This window comes from Phaseolus vulgaris, chromosome 5 (genome assembly GCF_000499845.2).
Source record: "Phaseolus vulgaris cultivar G19833 chromosome 5, P. vulgaris v2.0, whole genome shotgun sequence".
Taxonomy (NCBI): Eukaryota; Viridiplantae; Streptophyta; class Magnoliopsida; order Fabales; family Fabaceae; genus Phaseolus; species Phaseolus vulgaris.
In genome coordinates, this window is record NC_023755.2 from 1,404,674 (window position 1) to 1,431,284 (window position 26,611).

The following is a 26,611-nucleotide window of genomic DNA, read 5'->3' on the forward strand; positions in this document are numbered from 1 at the left end:
GAGAAGATAACGGAATATTTTAAGTAAAGATATTTCTTTTTTTAATCACATTTTTTATTGTTTAATAATATTGTATCCACTCTAGTAAAACCACAAGTAGTTGACCTAAATTATAAGATCCATGTCTTTAAATAAGATTTATGTTGAAGTTTGTGAATAAATTTTTTATTTTAAGATGTTAATTTTCCAATAGTAATTAATCTTTAACAAAATTAATATATGTTTCTATATACATAATATCATTATAAAAAGGAATATTAATAAAATGAATAAAAAGGAAGAGAACGTAATTTTTAAGGAATATAAAAAGAGAATGATAACTGAATTAGTGACTTGCTTTGCTTTGTTATCATGAGATACAAAAATAGGTCAATAAAATGTAATTGTATATAAAAGAATGGTTTATTGATATAAAATTTAGTAAAAATAAAATAAAATTTTTGGTATAGATAAAGTATTTGCTTGTTAGTAGAAGTAGTGATTTGATGGTTTGAGTAGTCTCTAAGACAATGAAGCTTCAAGGATGGTTGTATTGTTTGTAGATCTTATCATTGTGTTAATCACATTCAAACTAGTGCTCATACTTTTGCTTCTAAATTCTAAATTCTAATTTCACTTCTTCTATAATTAAGACTTGAGATTTTAACTTTAAATAACTTCACATAACTATAACTTAAATTTCATTTTGTACTGAATAGTAACTTTAATTTCATTTTTAAATATTATTCTATTGTATTTTATTAAAACATTAAAATTATAATTTAAATATTATTTGAAAACAAAATTGATTTCATTCATATAATTTTAATTTTAAATCATATTTCCAATGACCAAACTTGGAGGAAAGTGAAGGGAGAATTGCTGCACCCAATCACAGAAAAAACCCGAAAATACTTTTAAAAAAATAGGATACATATAAAATTACATTTCGAACCCATTTTCCAGAACACAATAATCTCTTCCAGATAATTTTTTTCAAAATGTATTATTTTCAGTTCTAGATTTTTTCCAGAACACAATAATCTCTTCCAGATAATTTTTTTCAAAATGTATTATTTTCAGTTCTAGATTTTTTTATCCATAATGGAATTTTTTTTTCCAGAGTTTTATATCCGAAACACAAAAATCTCTACCAGATTTATTTTTCCAAAATGCATTATTTTCATTTCCGAATTTTTATTTCCGGAATAAAAAGTATTTTTGGAATTTTAAAAATTATGTTGGGTGCAAGTTAAAAAATGTTGGGTACAGGGAGCATTTGCCAAGTGAAGGTTGGTGGGTCCATGGACTTGGAGTATTAGTAAATTTGCAATGAGTTTGGCATTGAAATGAAAAGGCATAGACGTTGATTCAGAGACTAAAGGGATAAAAAAGAGAAGAAAGTAGAAAACGTGAAGAGACAGAATAGTATGGTGAATGTGCTATAAAACAGATAAAATCAACTCTCAAGTTAAAACACATTCTAAAACTACAATCAAATGTACTATACTATTTCATGCTTAACTTTTCCCACTTTTATACTTTTCTTTATTGCATTAGTAACCAATAATGTTAATTTTGGGAAGCAAAATTTGAACAAGAAAATTGGAAAATCGTTTTGTACACTATATACATTTACATTTCTAAATTACATTATCAATAAGCTATTAAAATAAAAGAATTTGAATTGATCATCTCAGTTGGGAACATCTCTTGAGCTGGCCTTTTTTATACATATCCTTCTGAGAGACACTTAAAATTCCAGACTGCTCCTCAACTTTGTCAATAAGAAGTTTCAGTAAAGGAATCTTTGATAGAGTTCTCCTAGACCCTACCATTATTAACTTTTTCTGTAAACAAAAAGCAAGCCAAAAACTAATTCAGACAAAAGTTAAACATTGCTTACAAAAAATACTAGATGCCTGGGACACCTGTTAGACAAAAATAATTGCTAAAACTCCTCAGGAAATTGCAAGAAAGCCTTCACTATACAGTTTATTTTTTGGATTTTGGCCACAACATATAACTAAACTTCATTCTTTTTGTAGCAAGATAGTTTAGTACTTGGATTATGATAACCAAAGAGAAATCTATGAAAAACTTCCTCATTAGTTAAGCACTAAAAAGTATGTAATAGTGTAGATTTCTCCTTAGTTACAAAACACTTTTTAAAAAGATCAACTGTGACCAAGCAAAGAAAATAATGTGTCCAAAGACTCAATTTAAAAGATGCTAGTTTTACAAATTCTGAATTAAAGACCGCTTAGACAAACTTCTCCATAAACATTTTTAAGAGAAAAATAAAAAAATTGAAACAAATTTTTTTACAAGTTTAAATTAGTTTACACAAACTAATTTCCACAATTTAACTAATGCATACACTACTTTTAGTTTATTGTGAAAAATTTTCTTTTTTCTTAATTTTCTTTCTAGAAAAACATATGAATAAGTTTATCTAACCAAAGCCTAAGAAGGTTGATTTACAAAAGTTCTTACTATATAACAAGGGGTACAATTTATATATTAAAGAAAAAAATATTTTTCAACCATTTTATATAAGCATTTATTCAATAATACACCTAAAGTGAATTTGAGGGAAAAGTAAGAAAGTAGAAAATGTTTGAGCACAAGATAACTACCTTAGCACGAGTAAGAGCCACATTCATCCTGTGCCAATCTCCAAGCAGAGACGCAGCATAGCTTCTTGGGTTTTCCGTGGATCTTACAAAAGATAATAACACACAGTCCTTATCTCTACCCTGGAAAACACAAACAAATGATCAGTTTATTATAAAAAATGGAGATCTTATGTGTAACGAGAACAAAAAAAAATTTAAATGAAATGATCAGAAGGAAAAGACAAAGTGCCTTAAATTTTAGAGAAATGTTAAACACTATTCGGTTGTATGATTTAATTTTTGTAACAATTCACAACTCCTACATAATCCTTTGATGTTTGTTTTTGCTTTGAGTCTAACCTGGTATTTGTCAATAGTATGTATTTCCAAGGATGTCATGCAAACAGCACCGCGGATGACGTTTGCCTGTGAATTGTATGGAGTGATAATGCCAATGTGTTCTTCTCCGATTCCATTTTTAACTAATTCTTTTGCAATCTGCAATATAAATAAAAAAAATGATTTATGGACATGAACCAGACAAATGACTGGAATCTTCAATCACGTAAGAAAGAAGGGCCAAGGCATTCAGTCCACAAAGTTGTTCAACTTTGGGGTTTTCATGTAAACCGATTTCCATTAACAGATCATCACTAACATAATTATCGATAATGGTTTTTGTCCCAAAACATTCAAATGTATTGATGATTCCAGTTAACCAAAATAAAAGGAGAAAAAAAATGGTCAACCAACATAATGTCCAAGTGTATTTTAACCGAACATAGAGCACTAAGAAAGCAATAAGAAAATTTAATGCCTTATTTGTGAAATTACTTCTTCTATTACTTATACAATAGTTGGTTGGTTGGTATTGAATGTATATAGCTATGAGGTTTGGAAAATAATTGATGCAAAGATGGGATAATCAACTTATAGGCTTTTGCATGCAGTTGCATATTATCTCAATCCCCAATTCCATTATGAACCTGAGGTGAAAGAAGGGTTGTATATGTCCATGAGAAGATTGGCTAAGGATGTTGTAGAAAGAAGGAAAATTAATGTGCAACTTGTTGAGTATCATTTTGGTAGAGGAACTTTTGCAATTGAAGACGCAAAGGAAACTAGAAAAAACAATACTTCCTGGAGAATGGTGGGAGATGTTTAGGGATAGAACTTCAAAGTTGAAGAGGTTTGCTATCCAAGTTCTAAGCTTGACTTGTAGCTCTTCTGGATGTGAGTGAAATTGAAGCTCATTTGAAATGGTAATTTAAGTTATTTATAATTTCTTTATTTAGTTTGTATAGTTAGTTACTAAATTTCCTATTTAATATAGGTTCATACAAAGAGAAGAAACTGTTTGCATAAGAAAAAAATGAATGATTTGGTGTATGTCATGTACAACTTGAAGTTGAAAAATAAGCAAATTAGAAAAACAGTTGTTCTTTCCTTTGATGATATTCAATCAGATGATGAATGGATAACTGAGGAGGGAGATAATATTGATGAGATTGATCAAGTTCAAGATGCAAATGTTCACTTAAATCCGGCAATAAGAGTTCCAACTATAGATGTATTTGATCTTGAAAATGTGACTTTTGATGTCAATGTGGATGAAGATGATGAAGGTGAAGATGATGGAGGAGAGGATATCATTAGAGGATTGAACATAGAAACTTGAATTTCTAATTATTTAATTTCTATGACTTGAATTGAACAATTTAACTTTTCTAGTATTTGTATGAACTTCTTTATTTGGGACTTTGAAGTTAGATAATTCTCATTCAGGACTAAATGTAGTTATTTACACTATTAATTTTTTTTTTTAATATGAGAGTAGACTCTTATGAGTCTACGAGTCGAGTCTACATAAACTCGCGGGTTTGACAATCTTGTTTGTCGTTCAACAGTTTAGTGTACCAAGACTTGGCCAGCCTCACATGAAAAATATATCAATTTGTCTGTCAAAAAAATAATATATTATCTTTGAAAATGACATACCTCAGCAATTATCTGAGCTTCAGTAGGATTATTTACAAGCTTGTGATCTCTTGCCTCTAATGCGGGCAACTTGTCTGCGATGGAAAAATAAATGTAAACAATCTCATTTACAATAAACTATAGGATAAAGGATGTAAAGGAAAATAATGTGCATACCAGTATCAATAAATATAACAGGTCTTAGAGGATTCAAAACCTGCACATGGTTATACAAAAAGAGACTTAAAAGACATAATTTTATCTTATCCAAGCATAAACATGTTATCTTATCTGTGACACTGACAACTTTTCCCTTGAAGATTATCTAGCTCACCCGCTCAAATTTTTATTAAAACTCAAACTTTACCCAAAATACATTAATAATACAGCGCAGTATCTATATAAGTGTATGACTATTCAGCATATATATTAAGAATGACAAATATAGCTCAGCATAATTTCCCAACTATTTGATACTGACAAACGAAAGTTGATGTCAGCAGAAATGAGTTTCTCAGAGACTTTTAATGAAATATTATTTTTTAATTTTAATTTTTGAAGGTGAATTACGTTGTATAGACAATGCTATAACATACCTAGAATAAAGAGGCAATGGAAGAAGCAAATTACTGTTAAAATAAATAAATAAATCAACAAGCACAGAGAAAAAAGAAAAGAGTCTTCCCCAAAACATACTATCCATTATAACAATATTCAAGGAAGATCAAGCTCATATGAATAGATAGAATTAAGCAATAAAAACAAAAGACCTCCATCTATAATATAATAAGAATCCAGATATAAAAAAAACCTCACATGTTCTAGCCAAGGCAAGTCACAGCTTAAGTCTGAAAACTCAAGTTTTGCATTAGCTACCTCAACTGAACCACACCTCAATCTATCACCATATATCAAGGCATTTGAAAGGTCCATAATCTCCTGACACATACGATACTGCAATACACCAAATAAGTGAAGCTGATAGACAACAATGGAGCAAAAAGAACAAAACCGAAGTTTGCAATCTAATATCTAGTAGCCATAACATACCTGACTCTGTAAGGCTAAAATAGCCTGCGGATGTGCTTCTGAGAGCCTACGGAACAAACTTATCCCCATGCCATTCTCTCGGGCTTCTGTACTCTACGAATTATCAGATAAAAAAATTCATAAGATTATATTATCGAGTTTTGTACAAAGAAAGAACAAATAGTTTAGGCACATACCTGGACAAGTGGTGGCAGTTGATAATGATCCCCAACAAGTACAAACATCGAAGCAAACGTTAGAGGACCCAAGGACACCTGCAATGGCAATATTTATAACATAATTATATGAAAGCATACAACATGATTACATGCACACGAACAATTGTTTCCTTATGTCATGCTCTGTTGCAATTAAAATTATGGAGTCTTAAGTACGTAGGGAGGAAAAGAGATAGAAAAGAATAAGACATGAATTGATACAAATTGAGGTGTATTATATTAACCGTTATCTATACTAATCAAATCATGGTAAGATAAGGAAATACAGTAATCGAAGAAAAAAATGTGGAAACTAATCCAGAGGATAATATAATTTAGTTTAACTTTGGAAATTATACACAAAAGGAAAAAGAAGCATACTGGTAAAGTTGTCTGTCCAGCTTCGTCCATAATGCATACATCAAACCTTGTGTTGGCAAGCAAGGGACTAGAAATGCCAAGACAAGTAACTGCAACAACTTTGACTTGTTCCAACCTTCTTTTGATATCTTCAACACCTTGTACACTCATTGCTGAAATAGAAACCACTGTCAAAAGATTTATTACAAATCTTACTATATTTAATAAGGGAGCATACAAGCAATAAATTGGAAAACCTGAGAGGCAGTGTTCTCTGACCACCTCATTCACTACTTCGGGTCTTCCAATTCGTACAAAATCAATCCCCTACATCCACTTAAATTATAATGACATGCAATATATGACATCTAAAAGTAGAAATTAAAGAATATACGGATACATATATCGTAATCATTTGGAAACAAGAGAGGCAGGCATTAGTAAATATTAGTACCCCATGCAGGACATCAGTCAAATCAAATTAGTCCAAGTTTTCATGCTGGGATTTGATACAGGAAAGGATGAATAAAAAAACAGAACTTTTGAATCAATAAAGATAATCCTTCACAGATCACCAAAGCTAGAGTTCTAGAAAGCATGGTGGTAGGTAAAACTGGAATAGAACATGGGAACAGGTGGAAGACACAGGAAGATGCAAGGTAAAAGACACAGAAGAATTCTCAGGTTAAGGAAGGGACGTGGCAGAAGTCACAGTAGATGAAATTTAAGAGAAGTCGCAAATCTCCAAATTAGAGGAATCGGCTATTTGATTTGTTTTATTTTTAAAATAAGATCTCCGTTGTTATTTTTTTATTTGTTTCCATTTACTATCCTGTTATTCCTTGATTTAAGGAAGACTTTTAATGTAATATTTTTGTTGCAGTATTTTCACTGCTGAATAATATATGAAAGTTTCTTATCAAGAGTCCTAGGTTTACCAAAAAGTAGCACTAAGGGATTTCAAATTTAAGAGGACCAATCACTGGCAGGCCTCAAGGTTCTTCAAAAACCTTCTGAAACTCCTCCAAAACAAACTGAACCTGTTTAAAATAGTTTTCATTCCCTTTGTTTCTTAGTAACTATGAAGCTCAGACACTCCTCTTAAATGACGTGTCAGTATCGGATACTCGTATCAGACATCGACACTCGTATGACACTTGTAAGACACGTATCTGTGAAGTATCCAATTCAAAATATATTTGTTGGATTTCTGACAATTCTAGTACGCTTCTAACACAATTTTAAAAAGGAAAAATACATTAATTTTCTAAAAACTCAAACTTATTGTATAAATTTTTATTATGATTATAAAAATAATAAACAAATCCTTTTGAAACAGTCATGAAAAACATTTTTCTTCTCCAAAAAATAAACAGAGACATACTTGTGCACATAAATCGTTATTGTCAATTTATATAATTCATAATTTGTGTCTAGAATTATATAGATCAGTGTCATATCCTACATTTTAGAGATTATACGTATCTTCGTGTCCGTGTCGTATCATTGTCCGTGCTACATAGCTTAGTAGTCAATCTGCAATTCACCATAATAACTTTCCCCTTCCTAGGCTAAAGAAAATAAAGTGATCCGCAAATGGGGAAGTCTATCAACTCCAAAAGTTTCTTAAAGGGGTCCAGGAAGTGTTTCAACAAGAAAAGGAAAAGAGAAATAGGTTAAAGTTGAAGAAGAATTGCTATCTAAAGAAAACTGAGCAATCGATTGAAAACTTGCGAAAGTATGATTCACAATTCAAGAGAAGCTAGAGGATGTATCTTTTTATAGGACAAGAAGAATTATGACAACATTTTGAAAGAGGAAAGGAAGAAGGAACATTAAGAGGGATAGAAACTAACTTATTCTTTGTCCATTATTAACTCTGTAGCTTTTATCATTATTGTTAGTGTTCTTATGCTAATTTGTTGGGACCTCGTGAATTTTATTTCATAGAATGTATTTCAAATTTTGTTATCTTTATACATGTTAGTTTTACAATTTATTATATTTAGCAGAATTATTCATGTATATCACGCATTTTTTAATTCATCCTCTTCAAATTGCCCACAGAACCATCCACAATCTAATATGGCAGAGTTTTGGCCTTCCATAGACCACCATCCAAGATTGAAAAATTGAACTTGAAAAATGAAAGGAGGATGCTAGGTGGAAGCTATGATGGAGATCAAAGAACGGTGTTTATGTTAATGTGTTTCACTCTTGGCCATGTTTGCAGCGCTTCACATAGAGTGCATAGTAAAGTTACACAATGAGAAAAAAAGTTGCTGACTCATGGCTGCATTAAGTTCAGGTGTTTGGTTCATTTTAAGTTCTAACCACCATTCTGACCTAAAGCCAAACTGCCAAAAACCTCTAGTCTTTTCACTTTACTTTATGTTATACTTTTCCAATCAATCTATCTATCTACATCAGAGACTTATAGACTATCGAGAATAGCTGACAGAGGACAATTAAAATAAATGGTGTGGATTATTTTCCAGCAACATGGAGCCATATTTAACTGTGATATCATACAAGATGTTATAACTTATAATATGTGGAGATGGATACCTGTGCTTTTAATTTGATGAGTAAATTATCAACAGCAGAATTTGTATAGGCTGTTAGCAAAATGGATGTCCTTCTAATCAACAAGGCTTTCACAGCATGGACTAATGTGGACGTTTTCCCTGTTCCAGGCATCCCTAATATAAGTGCATAATCTTTTGCTGTAAGTATCTGAAAATCAATAACAAATCAGAGTCACAGAAAAATCAGTTTAATGATAAACTAAACCAACTTGCACGTTAAAATTAGAAAAGAAAGTCAAGAAATTAAAGTTTCATGCAGACCTTGAGAATTGCTCTACGTTGGTCATAATTCAAACTCTTCTCTGACCAAACATAGGATATCGCAGGATCCTGACTAAGTACAGATCCACTGTCAAATCTAGGAGCCTACAGCCAGAGGAGATCAATACAGAGGAAAGGATGAAGTAGTTAGTCATACAGAAATGTAGTACCTAATTCAAAAAGGCAATGTAGCAAGTACTTTACCTCAAGATCAACAATCATCCTCCGCAAATGAGCACTTCGATCATTTTGTAGAAAAAGTTGTACAAGATTAAACCTACCAAAAAATGCATAACTTTCAATAACAGCATACATTTTGCAAATTAAATTTTTGAATGAGACGGCAGTCAGAGAAGGCACCTCATAATTGCAAAGGAAGTCACAGCTGCATCCTTGTCAATTCTCCAAACCTGCTGAATGAGATCATGTGCTGTGGAAGAACTCCCGGGAATTCGTAAACGCTTAGGAAAGGAAACCTTGGGAAATTTTACAAAGTAAATAATTTGAAATTAATTACTCAGCTGTTCAACCAAGGATTATGATGGAAAGGGTATACATATGTATAGAAAAAAAAAACTAACTTACAAAAGGGCAAAATTCAGAATCAAACAGAAAAGAAACAGTTAATATAATACTCACAGATACATGGATCGGACTAATATCAGATATCACCCCTTTAGCAATAATTTGATGGCTAGATTGATTACCCAGTATCTAAAAAATAAACAAAAGGTAGTTATAATTAAAAGATAATAGTACACGTCAGTAATAAAATAAGATGCATAACACAAACCTTTTACAAAAGGCAGTTATTAAAATATCCATATTCTGATAGGAAACAATATTCTCTCTTTAGTAGTACTACTTGCAGGACTAAGTCAAATAAAATCTCAAGCAGATTGTCTAGAATGCAATGCTAATTTTTAATCTTAATAAAAAAATAAGTGAAAATAAACAAGCAGTCACAAATAATTTTTTAAAGATATAAAGTCAAAAATAATATTTGTTTGTGATTCTCTTTACTCTATTTCTGTAGGTATGCCTTCTTGTTTACATTATATTTATTGACTCTTGGGTTCTAATTATATATTGTATATATATAAACTATAACCAACTAATTTCCGGCCCTTTCTTTTTTAATTATTTTCTAAACAGACTTAGGAGTAAGGAATCCATTGTGTGCGTTCTTCACCACAAAAGCTATTGTGGAATTATCCTTTCCATACCACATTGCAAATTTTACCTTCATTTTGTTAAACATCCAGATATTACAACTAAATTCAATTATTTCCAAAATAGTAATAGGAAAGTATGCATACCACATGATCTCCACTTCGAAGTGTGAAATCTAAATGATTTTTCAATGGGGCACTAGAAGACACATTAGAAACTTCAGAGAGGTTAGAAGAAGAATCTTGTTGTATGAAACGATAAGTGAATTGGTCATCTTTGAAAGATTTCTCAAGAGGTATTCCTAGTGAGTCATCAAGAACAATGGAAGAAAGACCACTATTGTTTGAACCATGTGATTGCCACACCTCTTTCCTTAAAATCTGAAATGGTAAAGGAGATAAGTAAAAAAAGAAGACTTTTGAAACTTGTAAATTGATTAAAATAAATTTCAAGGCAAAAACTAAAAACACAGACTTCAAACCTCAGTCTCTTTAGCTTCTAAGTCAATCAATCGATCCCATTGGCGGAGAAACTTAAAATGCGAAGAAGTCATGTGATTAGTAAGAGAATCAAAAACCTCTCCCAACCCACTGCTCTCTGTGCTTCCACCATTTGCCTAAAGCATTTTATAGTAAAGAGCCACAAGAAATAGACTTGTTATATAGAATAGATTCTTACACAAATTAAGCAATAACATTATGATAAACTTCACAAATATATATCATATTAAATAACATTGTACACAAACAAATCAATGACATCTATATGGACATAACACAAGATTAAACACTATTTTCAGTAAAAATGATTACAAAGGAAAATAATGCAGCAATTAATATTCAGGTAATGGTAGAATTGCTTAAACTAACAGTAATCTTACAGGGTTCTTAAATACAGAAGTAAAAATGCAATTGCAAAAAAAGTAAACTTTTTATTTGTGTAGAAATCAGAAGGAAAAAAATAAATCTTAGTCACCTATGGTCCTATCCATTTAGAACATAGCTAAGTAAATGATGATTTTGAACCTAAAAATCAGCAGCAGAAACAACCATAACAGGCTCTATGTCAGGAGGAGTGGTTATAACCGTTTGCAAAGCTTCTGCACATCCCAAGATAAAGAAGTACCTTGTGATAAACGCTACAAACATTAAGATGGCGACAACCTCTGCAAATGTGAGGACTCTACAATCAGAAAATGAAGGTATGTAATGGCAATCCAATGAAGTTGTTAAAAATACTTTATAAAATTATGGAAAAGCCAGTACCTGTAACATTGGAGGAAGTTGTTGTAGAGTCAATGCCTTAAGAATATAACTTGCTAGTTCATTTCGTTGCATTATTAGCCCAGTTAGGTCAGATCTTTGAACCACGATGCCCTATGTCCATAAAAAATAAAACAATTGAAGTTTATTCCCATACACTGAAATGGTGATACAGATTGCATAACTAGCCTTTTAGAGTACAACAAATGAGAATCCTAATTAGGAATAGTAAATATTATAATTTGCAGAAATGGAAAGAAATAAGAACTGTCATGTCTAATAGGGGATATTACTCCCTTAATTAAAGTTGTACAATTAATCAGAATATTTGCTCCACCAATCTAGAAACAACTGGATATGGATTTTTCTATTATTTGACTCAATATCCAACAACAATATTACCTACTCTTGGCAGAAAAAAGAATAACTGATAACTTAAAGCAACAGATTTTACCTGTGTCTGATCAGATTGAAGATAATATAGAAGACCAGAATCAACAGTCGTCTGATACCTATTAACATAATCCGGACAAAATAAATTAAATTTCAGAAAATTTCTTTTACATACTGTAAGAAATCAATAGTTTGCTAGGCACCTTTCAGACATCAAGAGAGTGTACAAAATTACTTGGGCACTGTGTTCAACTGATGACTGCAGATATGAAATTTAAGAGTTGCAAGTGAAAAATACTATAAGTAAAAGGTATTAAAAAAATATTTCTAGTGCTTTTAATGTGTTCATAGGAGTATCCATCTGATTCACTTTTTATTGACTGAACTGAATTTCAGTGAGGACCAGAACTTGCCTGGCTATTTGGTGTTTTTCCAGTTTTGAACTCTAATGGCATAATCTTTTCCTCCTGTTGATCTTTTTGTGATTGAATTTTCACTCTGACCGAAGCATCAATCATCCCTTTTAAACCATATTTTGGAGCCCACACCATCTCTTCAATATCAATTACCTACAACATTAATTACGAATAATACTCTTATATATTATTCAAAACAAACTTGAGAGAAAAGAAACTTTTTATTGACTATTATGAGCTTTGTACAAGTGATGAGCTTCTGTTTAAAGCAATTGATTGTGGGCAACAATGACCAAATTGAAAAGATAAATGCATATTTGTGGACAAAAAAGCAACTAAACATTAAAAGCTAAAGTGCTCCCCCTAACTTGTTAAGCTATTACAACTATGCATCATCTACAAAATTTATATCCTTTGGAGAATAGTTTGGAGCTTGCCTCAGATATGCTAACATTCTTTGGCCCATTATCAAATCCAAATTTGACATTCGGGTCTTTTCTTTCCTGTCAAAACACTAAGTCATCAGTCACAATACTCAATAAATGAAAAAACCAATATAGATAAAATAATTTTAAAAAGCCCCACATTGTCTGCTTCTACTTATAAATCTGATGAGCAACTTCACATGACTATTGTTTTAAGATGAAACCCTTAATAAGCCCCACTATTTATGTAATTTATGTTGTGTACCACTGTCCGGCAGGCAAATAGCAAAACTCACAAAGGATGGACTACAATTAGGTCTAAACCAAATTCAACCTCACACATCCAACTTTTTTAGTAAGATATACACTACTTATAGTAACTCAAAATTTCAATTAGTAGGAAACTTGCTGAAGATGCAACGCAATAGCACTATAGCAGCTATTTAACAACATTGTTGTGTATTGCCTGGTTTGGAAGACATGTGGAAGAGGAGGTATTGGAATTGGAAAGTCTCACATCGTCTATCTCAAATACAAGGGTGTGGTTTAGGCATCTGTTCAGCATTTTCACTAAATGTCAATTGATTCTAAGATGGAATTTAACAAATATTTTTATAGACAAAATTTAAACCAATGTAACCCGTATTACCAAAGAAAAAATATACTTGCAAGATAGGTTGTTGAAATTTAATCTGTCTGCAAATGACCTACGTGCTTTGCTATAGCCATATTTAAAACCACAACTAACTCCTTAAAATGCTCTGTTTTAGCTCATATAGTGAAGGTTATGACAAGTTCTGTGCATTTTGATATTGGCACATGTCAATTTCTTCCTCATAACCTTAATTTTGAATGATCTTAAGATTATGTGGAAAAACTAGGCCATAGGAAAGAATAAAAGAACTAGCAAAAGGTGAGAGGTTTAATATTTTCTTATATCTCGGAGTCCTTGTAAATTTATTGGGATATGGCCCAAGAGCATTGTTCAGTTTATTCATTTGGAGATTACCTTTCTTCAAAAAATAATAAAACTTTACCTTTTGTTAGATAGGTATTAGATCCTACCGAAGCTAGTGTCAAAACAACCTAAACTTCCCTTCTACCCTTTCTTTCCAACAAGGGAATATTCTTTCCCAAACATTGAACACCACAAATCTAATTAGCAGGACATCTAGAACATGGTGTAAATTATATCTCCAAATACCAATTTGAAAACAGCAAAGGAAACACTTCTATGACAAAAGATTACAATAAATAAAGTTTCAGAAAACAGGATAAATGATTTTTCATACCTCCGTATTTTTAAACCGCATGATCCAACTTAATATTCTAGGAATAGCATCTCTCATGGTTTTGCGAACGTCGTTTTCATTAACTGCAACGTATGCAAAAGAAAGGGTCCAGAGTCAACACTATATAAGATATTTTGGAGAAAAACTTCTGTTGATTAAGTTCCAAACTTTAAATGAGATGTGTGTACATATAAACTTAAATGGGATACATATAAAGAAAGATGCAATACCACACCTCCACATGCATACAAACTTTCAATGTTTTTCTGCAATACCACTTCAGCATAATCTTCCATGAAATTTACTGTAGGATGGTCTTTTGTAAGCCCAGCCTGCACCAACATACCACACCGCAACACAAGAAAACTTTTTAAAGAATAAATTTAGAAAAAAAAAAAACAGAACCTTACAGTCTGATTCATCAAAATGAGAGAATATATGTATTGTACATTGTCTTATGGGATACGGGATGAAATTTAGAGACCTGGAAAATTTGGTGCAGCATTGTTCCAGCTAATGCTGCAGTTGAGTAATCATTGTTTTTCAGCCTCTCGTCTAAGACAGTTCTCCTTGGGCAACTAAAACTGGAAGAAACCTGGAACAAAGTCTCATGTCAGAAGTTAACATCCACAAAATATAGGTCATATACATTGAACTGCATAAAAAGGCATTTACCACTCAAAACAGCCTGATAAGAGTCTAAATTTCAGAGTCATGAATGGTGAAAGACGATCAAATTTCAACTAGAAAATAAATTGAGCAAATAAGACTAACAAATTGCACTTGACATGTCTGGTTCAACCACCAGTTTTAAGGCATTAATGTGTGAAAATATATATTTAAAAAAACAGCTTGCAGGAATGCAGGTTAAATGTAAACATCTTTGTCACAACTCCCCTTTATCTTCAATTCAAAATTCATTAAATTCTTTTGAATTAAACTCTCCTCTACCATCTGGGTATTCTCAATTTCCACTCATATTGTCTTTCTACTTGGGTGCACCATTACACAAACAAAGAAAAATCTTCTTTCTTCTTTTTCAGCAGACACAACCAGACTTTTCTAGTCAATTGATCAACAAAAATTAACCTCCAAGAGATGAAACACCAAACGGTCCACACACATATGAATGGACAACACCAAGAGGACGTTTGGCCCTTTGAGATAATTATTTCAAAAGTATTTTTATGTTTAAACCTAGGCATCGTTCCCATAAATGATGACTTACAATAATTTAGAAATTATACTACTTTATTTTATGAAATCAATACCATTAACTGAATTTAACTAACCTCAATCTTATTTTATGTTATTATTGTAAAAATATTTTATGCCTAAACCTAGGCATCGCTCCCAATAATGATGACTTACAGTAGTTTAGAAATTATACTACTTTATTTATTTTTCAAAAATATTTTTGTGGATAAATAACATAATATTTTAAAACAATCATAAAAATAATAAATATTAATTTATAAAAATAGTTATTTAAACCGTAAATGATTCCTACGATATATCTAATTTTTAATTTTAGTCCCTATAAGAAATTTGGATCTATTTGATCCCCCTATAATATCAAATTTTACTATGGTCACTACCATCATACGTGATTGACAATATGTCATGTCATTATGATGTGTGATGCCACGTGTCCTTGTGTCATAATGTTTTGTCTGCCACATCATCATTTAACAGCAGAGGAATGATGAGGGGACCAAATTAATAAAATTTTATGTAGTAAAATTTTATATTATATGAACTATAAAGACTGCAAAACAAGATGTGTCAATTAAACGGACCACTAATATATTTAAGCAAATAAAATTTACATAAATCATCTATATCATATTTCCCATAGTAAATTAAGGTTAAAGTCTGAAGTCACAAATGGAAATGAGAGAGTAAGAGATAACTACCCGAGTTCCAGACAATAGAATATCTGGGTGTACAATCAAAAAATTGTTATCATGATCAATTTCACAATTCCCCCTTTCATCAAATTCACCAATTACGTGCACAGTATCTCCAGGTGCAATTACACTACAATACCTGGGATGATTTAGAAGAGGAATTAGAAATGATAGAAATATTATAATTAGAAAGAGAATAACTGACAGTAACAACTATAAGATAGGTACACTGATATAAGCCTGAGTACACTAAAGCACACCAGCTTACCACTCATTCTGTAAGTTTACAGCCCGCTCTTCCCCAGTTTGTTCATTTAGCAAACGTAGCACCTGGAAAGCAGTGGATCAACTAGTATTATTAGTCAGATTCTTAGAAGCGGTAAGGAAATGCAGCAATGATCCTTCTTACAACACCTTGTATGAGCATTGAGCACCATTTGAATCAGCAGACCTATGTTCAGATACCTAAATTAGAAAGTAAGTAACAAGCCTATGAGAATTTATTCTTTTGTGAACCCAAAAACCATTAAAACAAAACTTAGTTCTAAAATCATACCTCCAGAACCAAATAATTAGAATTGGTGAAGACATCAACAACCTCTTTAGGTAAATGTGATTTGGTCCTTTCTACTGCAGGTTTGACTTTGACAGGGAGCTCATTAGCTTGATTTTGAGGTACTTTAAAGGAATAGGTGTTGCTGTGGCAAACTGGAGCATCATCAACAGTAATGGCATCTTCAACTTGATCTAAGAGTTCAAGCAATGCCTATACAAGAAAACATTCATACTAATAACTGGCTTCCGAAGTGCTGAAGTTTAAGCATTTTACAGAATGACAAGTAAAATGTCAGAAGACTCCTTTATGAAACACAAAATGTGACAATGGTTAAGAGGGATCTTTTTCATAGTAATACGGGAAACAAAATTTATTTAACTAGTCTTCATTGACTGGTAATAAAAATATAGTACCTCATTGTACAACTTTAGTAGCACAACATTGACAAGTTCAAACTTAAAAATTAACATACATCAAAATGTGCTAAAGCAATTGATTCTGGTTTTTCCATCCTTTCATTTCAGGTACCAGATTGTCCTCTCTAACTCTAAGCGTTGTTTTAATCATGCCTAATGGTTTCAGATACCATTCTTTAGAACTATGTTTCAGTCATGTTAAAACTTATATCATGCTCACTTTTATTCCAAAACTAAATCAATTTTTTCTCCTTCTCAATCCTAAAGTTTCTTTCATATCTGCTTCACCAAAAGGTATATGAGACCAGACCTAACCTGACCTTTTTGTTCTGTCTTAATAAAGGTTGGTCGCACGGTCCCTTGTGTTCAATATCCTTGCCACGCTGCACCTGCAAGAAACAACAAGAAGAAACTCAAACAAACTAGTCATTTGATTCACGAGAACGAAAAAACAATTATCTAAGAGCATTAGTCAACCTATGAAAAGAACATCTAAGCATCCTTTTGTTCAAAACAAAATTCCGAGAGCAACAGACAATCAATGAAAAGGAACACTGAAACACCCACTTTGTAAAAAAACAAATCCAAGACCATTACTCGATCAAGGCAAAGAAACATATAAGCACCAATTTTTATACACAAGAAATCAATCACCTTGTCAGGGCGATAAGACAAAGAAGGTGGAGTTCTGAAGGGACTCTGTCCAATCACATCAGGGGCCGAGGTTATCCTCTTGAAGCTCAACGGCACCTTGAGAGTTGGCGAAGCAACCTTGTCCAGACAAGTCTGCACCACAATCTAATTCGTTCACTTACATTGATAATTAGAGCATGTTAACAAGTACCAACACACTCCAAAATGGGTTGAAATATAGAACTTCGACCCACCAAAAATTTTGACTTTCAATAAATTTCGGCCAACAATAAAAGAGTGTTGCAAGCATTTCTCTTATCAACAAACACACAATTAAAAGAAACAGAGAGAAAATTTGCCTCCTTGCCGCTGTGACTGCGAATTGGCGACAAGTTCATTTTGGAAGAGGCAGCCAAAGCTTTGATCACTTCAGGCGTGTGTTTGGAAACTGCCTGAAGCCTCTCATTCACGGGAGATATTTTCCAGGTGACCTCGTTGACGGCGTCGTCCTGGCTCTGCTTCACTAACTGTATTTATACAATTTAGTTAATTTCCGAAGAAATCGAAAAAAAAAAAGGATTCACTGGGAATGGTGCAAGAATCCGTTTGGATACAAATGAAAAGGACTTTTGAGAACACTATATTTCAACAGATAAGCTCTCAAAATTACTTTTAGCTTATATCCAAACACACCCTTAGTTGGTTAGTTAGTTGGTTGTGCTACCATTCCAGGTGAGAAGTTGAAGCGCGTCTGCGGAGACACTTCGTCGGGTTCTTGTGGTGAATCGATGGTGGTGGATGTGGTGGTATCGGCGGCGGTGACGGCGGCGGCGGTGGTGGTGTGGGGTTGAAGGTGGTGGTGGGGTTTCTGAGAAGCGCGATCGAAGAAGTGCTGGATGCCGAACTTGGAAGGTTGCTGAGGATTGAGTTTCTTCCTCTTCGGAGCCATTTTCCGATTACTCTCTGATCGATGAATGGAAGAGAAGGTAGGGTTTGAGTTTCTTCTTCAGTCCGCGAAATGATACGTTTTGGTATGTTTTGCTTTGCGTTTTTTCCCGCTTCGATTACACAGTTTTGTAATTACGTTTTTCCCCTTTGGACTTCTTCCTTTCCCTCGCAAATCTTTGGGCCTGATCTTGGGCTTTCTCTATCTTTATAACGACCTTTGCTTCTTGCACCCCATTGAATACTAGCTTCACCTCCAAGTCAACAACAAAAAGACTGAAATAACCTCCCTCATGTTTGGTAAACATTGAAGATGGTGGGAACAAAGAGAGTGAGACAGCAAAATGTTGAGTTTGGTATATTGCTTAATTTTTTAAAAAATATGAATGTTTATGTAAGGTTTTGGTTAACTTGTCTGAAAAACATCTCATTAGATATTATTTGTGATGGAATGGATGTATGTTCATGTTTGAAATGCATAAATATGTGTTTTTGGTAATTTTTTAATGTTGGAGAATGAACTTTTTAATATTTTAAAATCATTGAAAGAAATGTTTATGAAGAATAAAATAATCTTGCCAAATAGAGTCATTATATTGGCAAATTTTGTATTGGATGATGTGAAAGATAGTGGTACCACCTAAGGAACCATGTTGGATTATTGGAGGTACTATCAAGGATTCAACCTCCTATTTCTCTTTCTATGTGTGAAATTTTCTTTGTGTGATAACAAATACTATGACAACTCTTTAAAAAAAAAAAATGGAACAAAATGATTGTGGAGAAAAAGACTGAGAATAGAACACTGTCGGGAAATCATTAAACATAAACTAATCTTAGAGTTTAAAATAATTAGTTGTTATATTAACTAAATTAAATATTATTTTAAAAACTAAAAGAATTATTAATTTCTAAATTAGTTTTTATTATTGATAAATAGTTTCTAAATTGATATTTAATTAACTACCAAAGTTTTAACTACCTATTATTTAGACTTTAAATTTGGTAGCAAAAATCTTTGTTTACATTATACATGCAATATGATCACCCATATAATACTTCATTGACTATTTCTTCCTACACCTCCATACCTTCTTGTGTCACCCCATACTAAATATGAAAATACCGTTTTATCCTTTTTGTGCCACCCCCATACATTGGATCTAGAAGTGTTCTTTAGATTTATAAAATTTGGAACTCTTTTTTGGATTTGAAATAAGCCTATGGATTATATAATTCATATATATTTCGGATTTTCTGGATTATGTAATCCGAAAGCTAATCACACATCTGAAAAAAAAAACTTATGGATTACATAATCCAGAAGTTAATTTTATGTATATAAAAGATTTTCGGATTATGTAATCCAAAAGCTAATTCTGAATTTAGGAAAAAGACTTCCTGATTACTTAATCCGAAATATTAAAAAAAAAGAATAAAAAAATTATGGGAGTGACCCATGGAGGTGCACTTCTTCATTTTGTGGGAAAGACCATTAAAATCCAAAACACTTTATGACAACATATAGGGCCCAAAAAATGTGTAAGCAAAGTAAATAATTAGGAAATGTGAGGTTTGTATGTTAATTAATGACATGTAAACGTTATGAATGTTGTAGGGTGAGTTTCTTGTAGCTTTGAATCACACATACCACTTACATAACTTCTAAAGGACATTAACTAACAAACAACTTTCACTATTTTTAATTATCTCTTTACTCATCACACCTCATGGGCCCTAGATGCTGCCATCAAGTGTTCTAGCTCTTAATAGTCTTAATAAATAATAAGATTTTACACATATGGAAAAGAGAAGTACAAGGATGAATCATTAATACCACCTTAAAAAATCAAACATGAACCCTTAGGTAGTACCAATATCCCCCATATAATCCTATCAAAATTTTGCCAACATAATTTTAGTTGGCTACAACAAAACTTTTAAGCAAACAAGATCTTGAGTTAATCCCAACACATACAAAAACAATATCATAGGTAATCATACAAGTATTCACTCACATGTTAATTTTCATAATTGATGTTGTGTTGTATTAAAATTTTCTTTTATTATTATTTTTATTTTGTTTTATCAATAATATAATTAAATATTTGTGTAATTTATGTAATAATTAGTATTTGTATTTAGATCATTTTAATGTTATTTAATATTATTTCATTTGTATTATATTATGTTATATATATTGACTATATAGTGAAAAAAATAATGTCACTTTTATGAAGAAAAAAAAGAGACTAAAATGGAAAAAGTACACCTCTTTACGAGATCTTTCCAGAAGGATCTTTGCATTAATAATCTTTGCATACGATAAAGGATTTCCAAAACACTTTTCACTATCTTCCCCTTTGTCTTCCGCTTCATGCACATCTAAAGGAGAAATACAACTCCACGTGAATAGTAGAAATACAGAGAAGTTTTATCCTACTAAATTGTAGTTTTTAAATTGTTAAAAATTAAAACAAAAAATATTTTAAAAGACAATACTAAATTAAAAGTAATATACGTCAATAAATAGTAATAAAATACCATTAACGTGTGATTCCAAGTAATGCATAAATCTATAAGTAGAAGATACTATAAACACAAAAATTAAGAAAAATAATATTTAACTAAATTGAATAAGCATACTAATATCAAAGCACGATCAAAATTTATTATTATAACTTTTTTTTTTAAAAATTATACTCATTTTGTCTTTAAAATATTGATTAAATATCTTAACCTTTTTTCCATATATCTTCCGACGACGACTACTCTAGTGAAATTCTGACAATGACAATTGCGAGGAGATTCCAACATAAAAAAAAAAGAAGTTGAATCCTAACCTTAAACTCCAAATACCATGTTAAGAAGGAAGAAAATAAATTTAGGATTGATATCTCTAGTGTAAAATACACATATAAACTTTTATTTATAGACAAAAATAATAACATAATCAATAACATAATAATAAAATAATATAAATTATGGCTAAGCCCATTACATTCAACACTTTTATTTATTTTCATTTTTTTTTATTAAATACCATATTGGCGATAACTTTAATTTTATCATTTTAAGGCAATTTTATATCAAGTAATTTATTTTAACTGTTACATTCCTATTCAGATTCATTTTACCATTTCAATATTATACTTAAGACATTGAAAATGATAATTTTGTTTATGTTTACATAATTTTTATGTTGCATTATGCAATATAACCTTGACACTATTATATTGGTTTTAATATTATATTTAAGCATACTTTTTTTTAACTATAAGATATAGTTTTAAGTTCTTAACAGAGCTAACTCTATTCACAAAATATGACAACAAAAAAAGCTGCAGAGTCTTCAAAATGCATTACACCATGAAGCCTCAAATATCACTTTTAATTCGTAAAGGATCACATCACAATAAGATCAAACACAAGGGATTTCTGTAAGTCCAAAAGATTTTGACATGCAAAAACAGCACAAAGTAATAGAAGAAAACAAGAAATGACTATCATTTAAACCAAATTCCATCTCTGATAGTCTTATTGATGTGAAAAATCCTCAAAAAGCATAACTATCTCGGCCTAATTCAAGATATTGAGATGCAGAACCGAGCACAGAGAGTTCTGACTAATAGTTAAAATGTAAAAGCTTTCGAATTGCAATTCTGCTTTTGATTACCAAAGCAAGTTATATTTTTTCAACTCACACAGTTACAGCACGTGTGGAAGCTCTGTTGTCAGATAGGGGGAGAGACAACCATCTCTGTCACGAAAGTTTGTCTGAGAATGTTTATGCCATGCCATGTAAATTAGTAGGAATTTGATAGATCTACATTTAAATAGTAAACATGGAAGGAAAGACACTAAGCTTATCACCACAAGTTATTTGTAGCAAGCATGTTTTCAATAGTAAAGTATAGTAACAAATCTTCATTTTATACGCACGTGATATATATATATATATATATATATATATATATATGAAATATGCATGAAAATATCTGCTAATCGTGGAAATAGAAGATAATTCTAAACTTTTATATAAAAGTACTAGACAAGGTCAATCTGAAGTGAGGAGCAGGGGAAAGAAATAATGACTGTTTAAGGTACAACAGTACATACTATCTTGCGCTGAAAACCGGTTCTGCATCAGGTGATGGTTGTGTCCTTCGAGTGTATTTGAGTAGCAAACCTTCTGAAGAAAGACCTGGTACCTTCAGATCTCTGAAACATATCAAAAGAGGTTAACTCAAAGGTAAAAGAAGATGCGACACATTTTGAGGTAAAAATAATTATGAGATGTTCACCTGACATAGGGCTGCAGATCTTTCCATTCCCATTTTTTCCTCTCTCTGAAAAGAATGGAGAAACGCTCAGCTGGAGTGGAAGGCAAAGATGCAACGCTGAAGGCGCGAATCCATGTCTCAACTCCAACTCTCTCTGTCAATACTTCTCCTTCCATAAGATCAAAACTGGGCTGCATTCCATCTGGAACCTTCTGCCTCCATTCATCCATGAAACTCTCTAACTTCCTTTTGCCCCCTTTCAGGATTTCTTTTGCAAAATGTATGCATACTCGCTTCTCATCCAACTTCCAGACACGGCCAGGCATGCCTTCATTTAGTTTGGTGCCATATGTATGCAAACAATGCCTTGCTAGCACCCCAGGAAATCCATCTGATTCCAGTGTACAAACAACTTCATCTTCGTTTAAAGCATTAAGTGACCAATCATTCAACACCGAATTTTTCAAAAGCATTCCTAAAATCATGTCCATGTAACTCCCATCTACTAATCTCCAATATCCATTAATCTCCACTGCTGAAAGAGCCTGCAGTCCAGACCTTAACTCCTCATCACTAGCTTGGATATTGTTGACAAGATCATTCCAGTTATATAATCCTATTGTAGATTCCTGATTGTCTTCTAAATTTCCCACGTCAAAATTGTAAGTCTTTTCTGATAGAAAGGACTTAAGTTTATCAAGTCTGGGGGCCGTCTCTACAAGCTCCATATTACCAGATACAACTTTGATTACGGGTGCAACAACTTTATCTTCTTCCATATTACTATCATTCTTTTGTGGATTTTCATAAAATTCTGAATGATTTGCTGGTGGTACAAGCAGAACCGAATTGGAAGTTCCAACAAACTTCATAGCATATGTTTTGGATGGAGTACAAAGAACTGCATCTTCATCAGGCTGTCCTCTCAAGACCACCCTGAAATAGATCAAAATTTGTATTAAAGTTAAAAAAGTACAAATCGGGGGAGCTGAGGGCAGGGAAAGAGTTACAAGCAAATGATTGTCGGTCAATGGATACCTTTCATGCAGAACATCTGGGAGAAGTTTCTCATCAAGCTCTAGAAGGAGGAGGTCATCATGAGGTCCAAAAAGTGAGTGATATGCAACAGAAATAGATGATCCAGGAGATATATTTTTAAGGGCTTCTGCTCCTCTCGAACCTGGCTGCGGCGATTCCATTACTCCCTCTCACTAAGTACAAAGCATTAGTTTAGGAAGAAAAAAATGAAGATTTCTTCACATACTACACTATTATTGCATAAGTTAGGGAAAGAAAGACACAAGTTTACATCTATAGTATAGTGTGGGCAGGGCTATTCAGAAAGAAAACAATGAGCATGAATCACATGAAACAAAACGTGTCATGCAGAGATATAGTTTCCTTAGACAGAAGTCGCCATCGGTCTGCTTTTGACGAAATATTATTTCACAAAGATTATCTTATCCCTTGAGTATAGACGCTTGGTTCCTTCATTTCTAGATGCTTCTAACAACATTAAAGAAACACTGCACAATTATGATGCATAGCAGTATGACTTCGTGTTTTCAAAGTGTATATGCATAAAACACTATCATTGATATGAAAATAAAAATAATGACTAATATACGTCTTTAGTCCATAAATTTGTGTTAAGATTGTTTCTGGCCATTCAAATTTACAATGGATTTTTTCAATCCCGTGGTTTGAAAAAGGTTCTAGAGTCTCTCTGGCCAAACACCCTCTTCTACCTAAACAGTGTCAAAATCAAAATACGAAAAAGAAAACAGATATACATAAACCATATAAGTGAAATCCTAAACAGCAATTAGGGCAAAGGGACTAAATAAACCATTTCTAATTACAGGGACTAAAATAAATCAATTTTAAATATGAGAGACGAAAAACAAACTTACTCAAACATATTTAAATCTTTGGCTTTAGCAATTGAAGTTTATCAGAAGAAAATAATGAGAAAAATGGATTAAATAAGATTAAAGGGGTAGCAAAACCTACTCTCACTCTCTTCGGAACAAGCAAAAATCAGTTTCCTTTGTTCACATCATCAACAAACTCCTCTTTCCTCTTTTGTGATAAAATTTGAAACACCCAACTTCTAAATCCAAAAGAAATAGAACTATTACCCTAATCCATGCACGTTCATTAGTAACATTTCAAATTACTTAGCAACACAGTATAAAAATTATCAAGCGCTTCTTCAAAGATCTCAAATTGAAGTACAAGGATGCATGCAGATATGTATGTTGGAGGAAAAAGAGTAGAAAAAGGAGAGAACCTGATTGGGTTGAGGAATTTGTGTTCTCCTTCGCTGAGAATTCGAATGAGACGACGGAGATGAGGAAAACCCTTCGCGCCCAAACGAACTGTGATTTTTCATAAACGCGCCACTTTCCCTCTCAATATTTTGTTTTTAAGCATTCATTCTATTTTTATACCTCAATTTGATGTCAATAAAATATTAAAAAATACCTATAGTTTGAAAAAATTAAAATATGATTTTTTTAAAAAAAAAATAGAGTAAAATAAAAAATTTAAATTCAATATATCATAATAATTATGTTTAAATTTTAATAATGGAAACCCATTAAAACCCAAAATTTCAACAAGATCTTGAATCAATCTCAAGTGACTGATTATTCTTACACCTCCATGCCTTCTTATGTTACTATCGTATTAAATACAAAAATATTGTTTTATCTTTTTTTTGTCACCCACATACATAATCTGAAAAATATTTTTTGAATATGGAAGTGTTCTTTAAATTTATAAAATTTGGAATTCTTTTTTTTATTTGAAATAAGCCTATGGATTATGTAATCCGGAATATATCCAAATTACATAATCCAGAAGTGAATCTCATATTCAGAAAAAACTTATGAATTATGTAATCCGGAAGTTAATTACACATCTGAAAAAAAGGTTTCCAGATTACATAATCTAGAAGCTATTTTTATATATAAGATTACATAATTTAGAAGCTAATTTTATATATAGAAAAGACTTCCAGATGATGTAATCCATAAGGTAATTATAAAAGGTTTCTGGATTACATAATCCGGAAGCTAATTTTGGATCTAGATTTTTTTTTCCAAAATATGTAATTTAAAATATTATAAAAGGGATGATACAAGAAGGTATGGAGATAGAGGAAGAAGCAACCATCCGAAACAAATACATGTCATAAAAAAATGACAAATTCTTTCTACACCTAATCTTTTTAACATGCACCCTACATAATTTTAAATTTCAAAAAATATATTTCATTTTGAAAATAAAAATCTGAAATTAAAAATAATACATTAGGAAAAAGTAGATTCGAAAGATATTATTATATTTTAAAAATCAAAATCTCATATTTCAGTTAAAAGAATCTACAATACAAAAATTTTATTTTGAAAAAAATTTCCAGAAACATATTTAAAAAAAGGATTCGGAATGTATTTTTATATATATTCCATTTTATTTAAGGACATTTTTATTTTTCATATTAATTGTGTGTCTCATATTATTATAATTCAAAATTTAAATCATAAAGAAGAAAATATGGTAAAGATCCTATTAAAAATATTTTAAAAATATTTTCAAATATTACGTGCGGTTAGATTATATAAATAAATATTTTATTTTTTTTAACTAGATTTTGAGGTTAAAAATCATAATCAAACTTATTTTAAAATATTATTCAACTTAAATTTTGGAAATATTTTCAAAACTTTTATAAACATATCGGTAGGTATTTATGTAATTTTTTAAATAATAACTTTGTGAACTAAAAGATGTCATTTCAAAATCAGAGAACCATAAAATCACGTTAAAATTTAATGGGACAAAAAAATATTCTCACGTTCCAAAAATAAAA

At 31.6% G+C, this 26,611-nt stretch overlaps 2 protein-coding genes across 6 annotated transcripts; both read right to left on the reverse strand.

Moving 5' to 3' along the window:
- Positions 1–1,491: 1,491 nt before the first annotated feature.
- Positions 1,492–18,561, reverse strand: LOC137834708 (DNA replication ATP-dependent helicase/nuclease JHS1). 2 transcript variants are annotated; one of them, XM_068642855.1, is made up of 34 exons: positions 18,231–18,559; positions 17,866–18,033; positions 17,528–17,659; positions 17,194–17,262; positions 16,458–16,667; positions 16,316–16,366; positions 16,170–16,231; positions 15,908–16,040; positions 14,476–14,586; positions 14,227–14,323; positions 13,992–14,074; positions 12,712–12,777; positions 12,272–12,427; positions 12,062–12,117; positions 11,920–11,977; positions 11,469–11,579; positions 11,329–11,385; positions 10,685–10,819; positions 10,350–10,583; positions 9,670–9,744; positions 9,391–9,506; positions 9,235–9,307; positions 9,031–9,135; positions 8,750–8,917; positions 6,439–6,508; positions 6,203–6,354; positions 5,801–5,878; positions 5,625–5,717; positions 5,391–5,528; positions 4,752–4,791; positions 4,596–4,669; positions 2,958–3,095; positions 2,619–2,738; positions 1,492–1,829 (listed from the first exon to the last, which is right to left on the reverse strand). In XM_068642855.1, the coding sequence occupies exons 1-34, from the start codon at positions 18,453–18,455 to the stop codon at positions 1,671–1,673; spliced, it is 3,813 nt and encodes a 1,270-aa protein (XP_068498956.1). In that variant the 5' UTR covers positions 18,456–18,559; the 3' UTR covers positions 1,492–1,670. The 2 variants fall into 2 exon arrangements, 1 of the variants encoding a protein (XP_068498956.1); XR_011084943.1 differs by lacking the exon at positions 1,492–1,829 and having other exon boundaries at positions 5,625–5,710; positions 18,231–18,561.
- A 3,337-nt stretch (positions 18,562–21,898) lies between these two features.
- LOC137834707 (uncharacterized) lies at positions 21,899–25,167 on the reverse strand. Of its 4 annotated transcripts, none has more exons than XM_068642853.1 (5): positions 25,028–25,167; positions 23,773–23,945; positions 22,756–23,670; positions 22,571–22,672; positions 21,899–22,228 (listed from the first exon to the last, which is right to left on the reverse strand). In XM_068642853.1, coding segments are annotated over exons 2-5 (1,179 nt in total). In that variant the 5' UTR covers positions 23,934–23,945; positions 25,028–25,167; the 3' UTR covers positions 21,899–22,227. The 4 variants fall into 4 exon arrangements, with proteins under 4 accessions (XP_068498954.1, XP_068498955.1, XP_068498953.1 ...); XM_068642854.1 differs by lacking the exon at positions 21,899–22,228 and adding an exon at positions 22,259–22,277; XM_068642852.1 differs by lacking the exon at positions 21,899–22,228 and adding an exon at positions 24,748–24,876 and having other exon boundaries at positions 22,460–22,672; positions 25,028–25,134.
- Between the last annotated feature and the right edge of the window lie 1,444 nt (positions 25,168–26,611).